Source organism: Manis pentadactyla, chromosome 8 (genome assembly GCF_030020395.1).
Source record: "Manis pentadactyla isolate mManPen7 chromosome 8, mManPen7.hap1, whole genome shotgun sequence".
NCBI lineage: Eukaryota > Metazoa > Chordata > Mammalia > Pholidota > Manidae > Manis > Manis pentadactyla.
In genome coordinates, this window is record NC_080026.1 from 110,439,385 (window position 1) to 110,452,849 (window position 13,465).

Here is a 13,465-nt window from a genome sequence, read left to right on the forward strand (position 1 = left end):
AAACAGTGTCTTAACCCCCTGTGAGTTTAAACGTGTGAAGTCCAAGGTACTTTTGGAGCTCTGTGTTAGGGGTGACGTTTGCATTCAAACAATAAATGTGCTTATGAGAAATAATTCCTTGCTTCTGGGGCTTTGAACACAGGCTCCTAACGTGGGGTGGAAGGAACTGAGCAGCAAGGCCGGGCATGGAGGACAGCTGTTCAGGAGCCCCTGATGCTCTGTGATCACTGAGTGTGGGATTTTCTGGGGATACTGTTGACAACTTCCATCAGATTTTGAAAAGGGTTTTTTGGCTCCACAGCCCCACTTCCACCCCTAAAATGTAAAGAACTGCTAATGAAGAAAATTCAGCGGCAGATGAGGATGGTAACCGATTTCATTTGCATCTTAAAAAATATGTTCTATGACTTAATTTTTTTCTTCATTTCCTAATCTCCCTAAAATCAGTGATTTGGAGAGATTCTATAGGACCCAGAGCAGGAGAAGAAATTCAGTTACTCAGGAAAGAATGCAGATATTTGGGGAGAAAAAAAATAAAGCTAGCAAGTGCTTTGCAAAGCATTTTTTTCTAATAGCTCTGAAAATTATGGGAGTGTAAGGTGAGAAAAAAACTACCACTGTAGACTAGAATGGCTGTGGGAAGAGCTGTGCGCTGATGTGCACACACGAATCAACTGCAGACCTTGTTAAAGTGCAGCCCCTGACGCGGCAGGTGTGCTCTAGGGCCTGGGAGCCTGCATTTCTAACATATTCCTGGGTGTTTCCAATGCTGCCGGCCCAGAGACCATGCTTTGAGTAGCGAGGTCTCAGAAGACAAATAAATGAAACATGGATTGGCTGAAACCAAGGTGACAGCTACAGATTTGCTCTTACCATTAGCTTCTGCTACTAGGCAGGTGTCAGCAGCGGAGGCAGCTTGCTTTTCTTTCCTTAGAGCGTCCTCTGAAAAAGAAGCTGTGCACCCAAGCCGTGATAACCCAGGATATTCTCTCCTCACTCCCCCAAAGCTGCCCCATATTCTGTCCTGCTGGTGCGCCCTGGTAGGAAGAGGCCCCAGCTTCCCTGGGCTGAAGCTCCCACATCTGTGCTTTTGGTTAGAAGGTTTACTGTTGTCCAAAGACCTCTCCGGGAGCTCTTTTCTGGAATTTTCCTGGCTTGTCTGCATTCAAGGAACACCCTGGGACACCCTGTTCAGGCAGGCATTTTTCACTCGAATGGGATGGCTCGGGTTTCATTTTTAGAACACCTCAACATCACCTTGATAGGACATTCAGTCTCTTATACTGTCTGCCTTTCTGCTGAACCCCAGTCACGTGGGCTCCCACATACTTGCAGTGATGCTGGCGGGGGAGGCAGTAAAGACCTTCCCACTGTACTTGGTCATGATCAGCAGCTCCATCTCCTTCTTGGCAGGTGCACTGTCTTTCTCCAGGATCAGGAATTTACAGTCCTTGTGCAAGAGGTCATCATTCTGGACGCTTGTGGTACAGGCTAGAGATGAGAGAGGTGGATGAGAAGGAAGAAAAAGGTGCCAGGCAAAGGGAGAGGGAAGAAGAAGAAAAAGGGGAGAAAAGGAGGAATTTGAGGTGGCATGTCTCCTGCTCTTGGTGACAGTGGTAACTGGGGACCAAAGACAGCATCCCCTGCTGGCGGGGCCTGCCCATCAGGAGGTTGGGTCAATGTAAAAGTGCTGGGCAGGTGGCCTATGGAGGTGCCTCTACACCTGGACATTACAGGATCTTTAGTAAATGGGCAAAAGTCTCTTGTTGGGCAGGCCCTTCTTTAATTAACTTAGTGGGTTCATTTCTATCCTCAGGTCTCAATTATTACCACTTTGGGCGGTACTTATCCTTACCACCCCATCTACCATACCCACACTCTCTTCTCTACTATCTCACATATTAGTTTTCTTCAAATATGTGTCATTTTCTGTTATTCACTCGTACTTTGTCTACTTGTTTACCTGTCTGCACTGGAATTATCAGCCAGGTGAGAACAGGACTCTAGCATGCTTTGATCATGTCTGTACTTGGGGCACTTAGAACACTGTGTGTATCCAAAGCAGGTGCTCAGTAAATACTTTTTGAATGAATGAATTGTTAAATGGAAAGAAACACAGCAGGATCAGAGCAAAGGAGGAAAAAGCCCTCCGTGTGCCACGAGCCCAAGTTGATAAAGATCCTACAGAACGTAGGGAGGTGCTGCAGCTTCTGAGGGGCTCCCTGGCTGCTGTGATGGGTAACGTGACGGGAGCAGGTCAGGGGCTTCCACAGGAAGGTGGGGGCTGGGTGTATGTGCCTGGCCCTATGTAGTGTGCACGGTCGAGCTTCCTGCTTTCCTTGGACAGGAAGGCCAAAGTAAGGTCAGGGACATGCTCTCTCTGCTCAGTCATGGAGACAACCATGAGGTCATTGGGGTGAGTTGCATTTGCAACCTAAGACCACCAGGAGGTTATATCTCCCCCTCCCACGTGCTATGGGTCACCAGGAGCAATTCTCTCTCTGCACCACCCTGACTTCTGCAGCTGGGGACAGCACTCACCCTGAGAGGTGGACACGCCGGTGCTCACAACGGTAGGGCTCTGGGGCATGTCTTTCTTCACACCATATGCTGCAAGAAAGGAACCACTAAGTGAGCAGGGCCAGCATGGGAGGGTGGCTCCAAGAAGCTTAGCAGCAGCCTGACCAGCCCTGGTAGACAGGCAGCCTCCTCCAGCAAGAGGAAATTGATAATAATGAATCATCATCATAATAATGAAATCAACTCCAGTCATGTGTGCAGCAATGAGTTTAGATAGAAATTTCTTTGGTATATTCATCATTCTAGAACTCTTGCTAAAGTCCACCTCCTCCATGAAGTCCTCCTAGGCCTTCCCACATCTCCTTCCCTTCTGAGGTCGTACAGCCCTAACACCTACTCTGTAAGATTTGATTCATGTTGTCTTACAGGGCCCCCTGCTTGTTTCATGGGTGTTAGATTTTCTGCTCCACCGACACAAGGTGAGGGCAAAGGCTGAGGCTCCGGCCCCTTCTGCTCTCCCCCACCGGCCCCCCAGGTAGGTTTGCAGTGGGAGCGCACCATGAAATCAGCCAGATTTGGTTTGCAGTGACAGTGGGCTGTCAGGGATAGCAATGAGACATGGGATACACAGGTCACACCCCGACACACACACACAGCACAGGCTCCCCTGTGAGTTTCCCTCATGTCTGAGCCAGCAAATGATCAAGGTTGGCATCTCCAGGTTGTAGGGTGGGGAGCTACTTCGGTGGTGGCAAAGGTCGACTAATTTTTAGGGACATTTTCATCTCTCTAATGTAGGTGCTGGAAAGGGGTACTGTGAGTTATAGCTGCAAAGAGGCATTACTTCCTGGCCCTGACGCCCTAAACCTCGGCTACAGACCTGTGGAGGCGATGGCAGTACCGTGGGACAGAGCAGATGAGCTGGGGGCCAGATTGTTCTGCAAGCCAAACACTGTGAAAGGCATTGAGGACAGGTGAGGACAGGTGCAGAGAGGGGGCCCCTCAGCTTAAGGCAGCCCCCCAGGAGCCACCAAAGCTACTTTCATGATAAATGCCTTTGGATATGACAGAGATTCCCAAACTTTGCCAGTCTTCATTAATCCTGACCCAGTAATTTTTTATACCCCACCTACCCTCCCCAAGCTAAAAGTTACTAAGAGTTCCATTTATTGAGTGTATAATTAGGTCTACACAACTTTAATAGCAGTAGTTTACACATGTGGATTACAGATGTCTCTGTATCCCTTGAAATTGAAAAATATGCCAGGGGTTCCCTGAGGCCCCCTGCGGTGCCTTGGTTCACAATGTGGGAACTGTAGGCATAGGATACAGACACAACAGGGATGAGAGGCACAGAATTGTTAGTTTTCTCTTGAATTCTTCCTTCTTTTGACTCAAACACATAAAACTCCCCTCACCACCATTATTATTTCAAAGGCTGGTTATTGGTTTGTTTTGTACAATGTCAAGTCTTGTCTAGTTACCAGCTCCTCTTATTCCATCCCTTCAAGATCATGGATCCAATATCAGCCCATGTTCCTCATTCAGGAATTTGCAGAGAACAGCAAGTAGCAAAGGCAGAAGAAGCGAAGCATAAACCGAGTGTCTTCGGGGTTTGGTGGGACTGTAGTCAACTGCAGGTGTGAAAAATTAGGGTGCTCATTTGCATTTGCAGGCCAGCAAAGTACATGAAGATGGCCCATATCCTTATGTTTATTAGTCACACTATCAGGGACGAGTCATGTTTCTTTAAAAGAAGGTGTGGGCTGGTAATTTATTTACAGAGAGGCTAATTTGATGTATGTGGAAGTTGAGTGACTAAATGTTTCTTTAAAATGGTCGTACGTTTGCATCGGAAGCTAAGTAGTAGCATTATGTGAGTGCCACTGCTTACAATGAGATCTGAAATAGGATCCTTCTAATTTAAAGACGCTTTTCACCTGAAAATGTTCTGAGCCCTTTGCTTTCATTTCTCCACCTCGCACAGAAAATGAATGGACCAGAACAGAATAAACGCATAAGTGAGATCTCTGGCTGCCTCCCCCGTAGACCTTTCCCTCGGGGCTGAGCTCTGTCTGTATTGAGGGCAGGCCCTGTGCCTTACGTCAGTTTGGCTTCTGTGTTACCATGTGCACGGAGGAAAGCCCTTATGCTCTTGGGCAGAAACGACATCTGCTGTAGAATCCATTCTGTTTTCCTCCCCAGAAGGGAGCATCACTATATTTGTAAGCGAGCCGCCTGGAAAAGTCATTCAAGCTGGTGAGCACTGACCTGAGGAGCTGGTGCTGAGTCCGGGTTGCAGAGTAGAGGAGCAGGACACCATGTCATTTGGAACCCCAAAGATTGCAGAGGGGAAGGAAGGGTTGTGGGACGCCCGTCTAGCCCAGAACAGGGGGCACCAGAGAAGCCCCAGAAGAAATGCCAAGGTGGCTTTTTTTTTTTTTAGTTAAATTTCTGTTTTTAGGAAAATCTTAGGATCTTGCCTAGTGGCAGAGAAACAAATATTAGTCTGTGCTGTGCCTTGGGTCATGACCAAGGGGAGGACATAGGTCGTAGGTTGGTCAGGCCCGGAGTGGACACTGGGTCTAGCCAAAGACCCTCCTGCTGGAGACCATTTAACAAAGAAGGCACTTAAAGCCTGGAGGATAACTGACTTGCTCAAGGTCACACAGTTTGTTCACAGGGAGTCAAACTAGGTTCCTTGCATCCATTTTCGTGTTCTTTCCCATTACATGTTTTTTGATACACTGTATTAGATAGTCCTTTCTGTAGGGGACCTACTAAAATAAACACCTTAGAGAATTGAACTGAAGTTCCAGTGAGAAGTCTTGGGATGTTCGGACACAGAAAGTCCCTCTAGGAAGCCTTGGAGATGGGAAACACCAGAAGGGTCATTCTGCTCCAGGCAAAGGTGTGGAGGGTTCAGGGGTGTGAGGGGATGTGCCCCAAGCCACATACCTGATCCTGCAGAATAGGCATTGGTGTTGAGGAGGGACGAGCTCTGGGTCGTCACGTTGTTGTGACAGGCACCCATGGAGGACCCCGCTGGCAAGGTGGAGGACCACACGTGGGAGGGAAGGTTGGCATCCAGGATGGTGGCGTCGTAGGTGCCTGACACTGGGAATAGACATGCGCACCCACACCCAGTGAGGGGCAGATCAGCACTCTGTGCTGGGGGAGCCTAGCTGGACTGGTTTGCTGGGACTTCCTTGGATTTTAGCCTTGGAGAAACTCCCTCCAGTCCAGGGCAAACCGCAGCAGTCGGTCATCTCACTGCTGTCTGAAATCTTGGGGCTGGGAAAACGTGATCTCTGAGATCACACACTCTTGTTGGCTCTTAAAAATTTAAAGTAGTAAATTTTGCTCTGGGTGTACCCATTCCTCCTTCTAAGCCCCCTGTCCATGTCCTGGTCTGCTGTTACTACCAGTGTCCTCACTCTCTTATCTTTCAGATATGACTCCACTTTCAGAGATGCTAGGAAGCCGTGAAAGAGGCCCCTGTAGTGAGTCCCTCACAGTGGAATCCCAGGCTTACTGCCAGAGCAGGTAGGGAAGCCCCTGGTTCCAGGCCACACTGCGCAGGCGACAGCCTTCTCCGGCGATACCCTCCTTAAACATTCCTATGTGTGAACCAGACCCAAGGGATGCTCTGCCCCCAAGAGGGGGTTTTGGAGCTTCTTCAGATCTGAAGCCCGTTCTCTTATTCACCGTATGAGAGGGAGCCCAAACAGGTCGTCAAGTACCTTGAGGTTTTGGTTTTATATTTAAAAACCTGGCCAAGACAGATGTCAGCAGTCTCCTGGGAAAGACTCCCTAGGATCCAGAGCCTGACTACAGCGTGCACACGGGACTGGTGGCCAGAGAGAACGAGGAAGGGCCAGGCCACATTCTCCCGCCGCATGAAGAGCAAGTGCGCAGTGCCTGCGCCAAGTCGCTGCCAGAGCCTGGAGGCCTCCAGGGTGCAGCTGAATTCCTGGGCAAATCTGTCACTGGCTTCCCTTCCCGCCATGGCACCCTGAGGCCCAGCGGCTTACCTGACTGGGAGCTTGCTGTCACCATTTTGGTCTCCACGGTGCCTTTCTTGGGGATGGGGAGTGTGTTGGAGCAATTCTGGGTGGGGCTCACACTTGCTCATCGGCTCCCCTTGAGCAAACGCTTAACATCACCCAATTCTGTCCCTGTGGAAGAACCCCCAGATCGTCTATTAGGACGTTTCTACCCTGAATCAAACTGCAGTGGGAGGGACATTTATAGCACTCTGAATACTGGGGAGGATGGCATCTGCTTCACACGCTGGGACATTTTGGGTTAGCCTTGTAATTTTTGCATTTTTATATAGCACTTACCAACCTGATACTTTGTAATATTAATGGCCTCATAAATACAGTGCCTCTGCAAGGAGGTCAGAGTCCTTGGTAGATATTTTCTAATTATGCCTCATCAGACACCACAGAGATCATTCTTTGTGGCTAGAAGACCTTGTCATCCTGGATTGGGGGGCTGAGGGGATCATTTATACCTGGGACATATACAGAACCAGACCCCTTAAGACAAATGGTTCAACTGTGGTCTCATCCTCTGCATGTGCCACCTCAGGTGCTATGCTCTGGAGTGTCAAAAGGAACATCGTGATACTTCTTGTGAGTTAATTTCCAGTCCATTTGGCTGCTGTTATTTGCAATGAGGTGACCTAGTGGAGCAAGCTGCCTGTGCCTCCCAACGTGGAAACAGGAGAGGAGGGAGGCAGGGAGCAAGGGCGGTGCACAGGAGGACATGAACAGATTGGCAGACAACCCGTGCCAGAGGAGTGCCCAGGCCCCTCCTGCCCCTGAAAGCTCCCTCCCGTGGGTTCATGCCTGCTACACCTGGAAGGCCTCAGGTGAGGTGGTGTCAGGCCTCCAGTGAGGCCCGCAGTCCCTGGCCCTGAGCTCTTCAGGTGAGCCCAGTCTGATTTCCGAGCTGCAGGCCCAACTCTTTCTCCTCCTACCCTTTGTACCTGGCACTTGCCCTAACCGTTGGGCTCATTTCAAATTGTCAAATAAATGAATCTAATATAGTCAATGGACAGAGACTGGTTAGTCTCTGGCATTTGAGATAAAGTTCAAAATCTCACAGTCTACTTCTGGCCCCTCGCTAATCTTAACTATCCCATCAGGTCCCCTCTTGACCCTTTTCCTTTAGCCACACTGAACATTCCTCCACTGTCTCATCACATGTTCCTCCAGTGTCTCCCACCAGCTCCCCCCTCTGAGCCTGAGTGACCCACCCTTCAGGTGACACTAACGCAGGAAGGCCTCTCTCAACCTCTGCTCCCCCGGCATCTGCACGGTCATGCTCGGTTGGTTTACTGTCCCCTGAGAGTAGTGAACTACTGAGCAGCAGGGACCGTGACTTCCTCAGCCCCTTGCCCCCAGCACCTAGCCCAGGCTTCCTCTCACAGAAGGCCCTTAGGGACGTTTGATGACTGGGTGACTACACATACACGCACGCGCACACATATACACACACACACACACACACACAGAAGTAGCCATGGATTCCTGGATCCTTTCTTTTCAGCAAGACAGTGACCACTTTATCGTGTAGACGGGGACCCACTCTGCAGTCGGACTCCGATTTCACTTTCTGTATAAAGGAAGGGATTGAGAAGGCTGTGAATGAAAGAGTGTTGATCATAGTGTCTGATTAGAGCTCTGAGCAGCGGATGCATCTTTAGGCTGCTCTGAAATCTCTGTGTGCTGGGAACAGGAAATCCTGGTGTGCCCAGAACAAGTGCTCCTTAGAAAGAGATGTCCTTTCCCCATACCCAAATGGGGATGTTCTGATAAAATCTCAGGTTGACAGCCTCCCTGAAAAAGAATTCAAAATAAAAATCATAAACATGCTGATGGATCTGCAGAGAAATATGCAAGAGCTAAAGGAGCAAGTGCAGAGGAAGATTACAGAAATAAAACAATCTCTGGAATGACTTAAAAGCAGAATTGATGGGATGCAAGAGGCCATTAATGGACTGGAAACCAGAGAACAGGAATGCATAGAAGCTGATGCAGAGAGAGATAAAAGGATCTCTAGAAATGAAACAATACTAAGAGAACTGTGTGACCAATCCAAAAGGAAGAATATCCATGTTATAAGGTTACCAGAAGAAGAAGAGAGAGGAAAAGTGATAGAAAGTGTCTTTAAAGAAATAATTGCTGAGAAATTCCCCAAACTGGGGGAGGAAATAGTTGCTCAGACTATGGAAGCACACAGAACTCCCACCAGAAGGGACCCAAAGAGTACAACGCCAAGACACATAGTAATTTAAATGGCAAAGATCAAGGACAAGGACAGAGTATTAAAGGCAGCCAGAGAGAGAAAAAAGGTCACCTACAAAGGAAAACCCATCAGGCTATCATCAGACTTCTCAACAGAAACCTTACAGGCCAGAAGAGAATGGCATGATATATTTAATGCAATGAAACCAAAGGGCCATGAACCAAGGATACTGTATCCAGCACAACTCTCATTTAAATATAATAGAGGGATTAAACAATTCCCAGAAAAGCAAAAGTTGAGGGAATTTGCCCCCCATAAACCACCTCTACAGGGTATTTTAGAGGGACTGCTCTAGATGGGAGCACTCATAAAAAGGGCACAGAACAAAACACCGAACACATGAAGAATGGAGGAGGAGGAATAAGAAGGGAGAGAAATAAAGAATCATCAGACAGTGTTTATAGTAGCTCAATAAGCAAGTTAAGTTAGACAGTAAAGTAGTAAAGAAGCTAACCTTGAACCTTTGGTAACCACAAACTTAAAGCCTGCAATGGCAATGAGTACATATCTTTCAATAAATACCCTAAATGTAAATGGACTGAACAGACACAGAGTAATAGAATGGATAAAAAAGCAAGAACAATCTATATGCTGCTTACAAGAGACTCACCTTAAACCCAAAGACATGCACAGACTAAAAGTCAAGGGATGGAAAAAGATATTTCATGAAAACAACAGGGAGAAAAAAGCAGGTGTTGCAGTACTAGTATCAGACAAAATAGACTTCAAAACAAAGAAAGTAACAAGAGATAAAGAAGGACATTACATAATGATAAAGGGGTCAGTCCAACAAGAGGATATAACCATTATAAACATATATGCACCCAATACAAGAGCACCAGCATATGTAAAACAAATACTAACAGAATTAAAGGAGGAAATAGAATGCAATGCATTCATTTTTGGAGACTTCAACACACCACTCACTCGAAAGGATATATCCACCAGACAGAAAATAAGTAAGGACACCGAGGCACTGAACAACACACTACAGCAGATGGACCTAATAGACATCTATAGAACTCTACATCCAAAAGCAACAGGATACACATTCTTCTCCAGTGCACATGGAACATTCTCCAGAATACTAGGCCATAAAAAGAGCCTCAGTAAATTCAAAAAGATTGGAATTCTACCAACCAACTTTTCAGACCACAAAGGTATAAAACTAGAAATAAATTGTACAAAGAAAGCAAAAAGGCTGACAAACACATGGAGGCTTAACAACATGCTCCTAAATAATCAATGGACCAACGACCAAATTAAAATAGAGATCAAGCAATATATGGAAACAAATGAAAACAACAATACAAAGCCCCACCTTCTGTGGGACGCAGTGAAAGCAGTCTTTAGAGGAAAGTATATAGCAATCCAGGCATATTTAAAGAAGGAGGAACAATACCAAATGAATAGTCAAAAGGCACAGTTATCAAAATTGGAAAAAGAAGAACAAATGAGGCCTAAAATCAGCAGAAGAAGGGACATAATAAAGGTCAGAGAAGAAATAAATTAAATTGAGAAGAATAGAACAATAGAAAAAATCAATGAAACCAAGAGCTGGTTCGTTGAGAAAATAAACAAAATAGATAAGCCTCTAGCCAGACTTATTAAGAGAAAAGGAGAGTCAACACACATCAATAGAATCAGAAATAAGAAAGGAAAAATCACGATGCACCCCACAGAAATACAAAGAATTATTCGAGAATACTATGAAAACCTATATGCTAAGAAGCTGGAAAACCTAGAAGAAATGGACAACGTCCTAGAAAAATACAACCTCCCAAGACTGACCAAGGAAGAAACACAAAAGTTAAACAAACCAATTACGAGCAAAGAAATTGAAACGGTAATCAAAAAACTACCCAAGAACAAAACACCTGGGCCGGAAAGATTTACCTCGGAATTTTATCAGACACACAGAGAAGACATAATACCCATTCTCCTTAAAGTTTTCCAAAAAATAGAAGAGGAGGGAATACTCCCAAACTCATTCTATGAAGCCAACATCACCCTAATACCAAAACCAGGTAAAGACCCCGCCAAAAAAGAAAATTACAGACCAATATCCCTGATGAATGTAGATGCAAAAATACTTAATAAAATATTAGCAAACCGAATTCATAAATACATCAAAAGGATCATACACCATGACCAAGTGGGATTCATCCCAGGGATGCAAGGATGGTACAACATTCGAAAGTCCATCAACATCATCCACCACATCAACAAAAAGAAAGAGAAAAACCACATGATCACCTCCATAGATGCTGAAAAAGCATTTGACAAAGTTCAACATCCATTCATGATAAAAACTCTCAGCAAAATGGGAATAGAGGGCAAGTACCTCAACATCATAAAGGCCATATATCATAAACCCACAGCCAACATTATACTGAACAGCGAGAAGCTGAAGGCTTTTCCTCTGAGATCAGGAACTAGACAGGGATGCCCACTCTCCCCACTGTTATTCAACATAGTACTGGAGGTCCTACCATGGCAATTAGACAAAACAAAGAAATACAAGGAATCCAGATTGGTAAAGAAGAAGTTAAACTGTCACTATTTGCAGATGACATGATATTGTACATAAAAAACCCTAAAGACTCCACTCCAAAACTACTAGAACTGATATCAGAACACAGCAAAGTTGCAGGATACAAAATCAACACACAGAAATCTGTAGCTTTCCTATACACTAACAATGAACCAATAGAAAGAGAAATCAGGAAAACAATTCCATTCACAATTGCATCAAAAAGAATAAAATACCTAGGAATAAATCTAACCAAAGAAGTGAATGACCTATACTCTGAAAACTACAAGTCACTCTTAAGAGAAATTAAAGGGGACACTAACAAATGGAAACTCATCCCATGCTCGTGGCTAGGAAGAATTAATATCGTCAAAATGGCCATCCTGCCCAAAGCAATATACAGATTTGATGCAATCCCTATGAAACTACCAGCAACATTCTTCAATGAACTGGAACAAATAATTCAAAAATTCATATGGAAACACCAAAGACCCTGAATAGTCAAAGCAATCCTGAGAAAGAAGAATAAAGTAGGGGGGATCTCACTCCCCAACTTCAAGCTCTACTATAAAGCCACAGTAATCAAGACAATTTGTTACTGGCACAAGAGCAGAGCCACAGACCAATGGAACAGACTAGAGAATCCAGACATTAACCCAGACATGTATGGTCAATTAATATTTGATAAAGGAGCCATGGACATACAATGGCGAAATGACAGTCTCTTCAACAGATGGTGCTGGCAAAACTGGACAACTACATGTAGGAGAATGAAACTGGACCATTGTCTAACCCCATATACAAAAGTAAACTGAAAATGGATCAAAGACCTGAATGTAAGTCATGAAACCATTAAACTCTTGGAAGAAAACATAGGCAAAAACCTCTTAGACATAAACATGAGTGACCTCTTCTTGAACATATCTCCCCGGGCAAGGAAAACAACAGCAAAAATGAATAAGTGGGACTATATTAAGCTGAAAAGCTTCTGTACAGCAAAAGACACCATCAATAGAACAAAAAGGAACCCTACAGTATGGGAGAATATATTTGAAAATGACACATTCAATAAAGGCTTGACGTCCAGAATATATAAAGAGCTCACATGCCTCAACAAACAAAACACAAATAACCCAATTAAAAAATGGGCAGAGGAACTGAACAGACAGTTCTCCAAAACAGAAATACAGATGGCCAACAGACACATGAAAAGATGCTCCACATCGCTAATTATCAGAGAAATGCAAATTAAAACTACAATGAGGTGTCACCTCACACCAGTAAGGATGGCTGCCATCCAAAAGACAAACAACAACAAATGTTGGCGAGGCTGTGGAGAAAGGGGAACCCTCCTACACTGCTGGTGGGAATGTAAGTTAGTTCAACCATTGTGGAAAGCAGTATGAAGGTACATCAAAATGCTCAAAACAGACTTACCATTTAACCCAGGAATTGCACTCCTCACTCCTAGGAATTTACCCTAAGAACGCAGCGATCAAGTTTGAGAAAGACAGATGCACCCCTATGTTTATCACAGCACTATTTACAATAGCCAAGAATTGGAAGCAACCTAAATGTCCATTGGTAGATGAATGGATAAAGAAGATGTGGTACATATACACAATGGAATACTACTCAGCCATAAGAGGGCAAATCCTACCATTTGCAGCAACATGGATGGAGCTGGAGGGTATTATGCTCAGTGAAATAAGCCAAGCAGAGAAAGAGAAATACCAAATGATTTCACTCATCTGTGGAGTATAAGAACAAAGGAAAAACTGAAGGAACAAAACAGCAGCGGAATCACAGAACCCAAGAATGGACTAACAGTTACCAAAGGGAAAGGGACTGGGGCAGATGCGTGGGAAGGGAGGGATAAGGGGGGAGGAGGAGGAAGAAGGGGTTATTAAGATCAGCATGCATAGTAGGGTGTGGGAGAAAGTGGAGGGCTGTACAACACAGAGAAGACAAGTAGTGATTCTACAACATTTAGCTATGCTGATGGACAGTGACTGTAAAGGGGTTTATAGCGGGGACCTGGTACAGGGAAGAGCCTAGTAAACATAATATTCTTCATGTAAGTGTAGATTAAAG

The 13,465-nt window shown here is 45.3% G+C and overlaps 2 protein-coding genes across 2 annotated transcripts in view; both read right to left on the reverse strand.

Annotated features, from left to right (window-relative positions):
- The window catches only part of LOC118912926 (collagen alpha-1(XVII) chain-like), a 39,358-nt gene extending 35,858 nt beyond the window's left edge, over nucleotides 1–3,500 (reverse strand). The window contains exons 1-4 of the mRNA XM_057505380.1: nucleotides 3,401–3,500; nucleotides 2,542–2,610; nucleotides 1,330–1,491; nucleotides 874–954 (exon numbers count right to left, since the gene is read on the reverse strand). Of these exons, the coding sequence (XP_057361363.1) occupies nucleotides 874–954; nucleotides 1,330–1,491; nucleotides 2,542–2,610; nucleotides 3,401–3,485 (397 nt within the window). The 5' untranslated portion in view covers nucleotides 3,486–3,500. The remainder of the gene's footprint in view (nucleotides 1–873; nucleotides 955–1,329; nucleotides 1,492–2,541; nucleotides 2,611–3,400) is intronic.
- Nucleotides 3,501–3,635: 135 nt separating this feature from the next.
- On the reverse strand, nucleotides 3,636–6,698 carry LOC130684622 (collagen alpha-1(XVII) chain-like). Its single transcript, XM_057506208.1, has 2 exons — nucleotides 6,555–6,698; nucleotides 3,636–5,637 (listed from the first exon to the last, which is right to left on the reverse strand). The coding sequence occupies exons 1-2, from the start codon at nucleotides 6,577–6,579 to the stop codon at nucleotides 5,315–5,317; spliced, it is 348 nt and encodes a 115-aa protein (XP_057362191.1). The 5' UTR covers nucleotides 6,580–6,698; the 3' UTR covers nucleotides 3,636–5,314.
- Nucleotides 6,699–13,465: the final 6,767 nt, after the last annotated feature.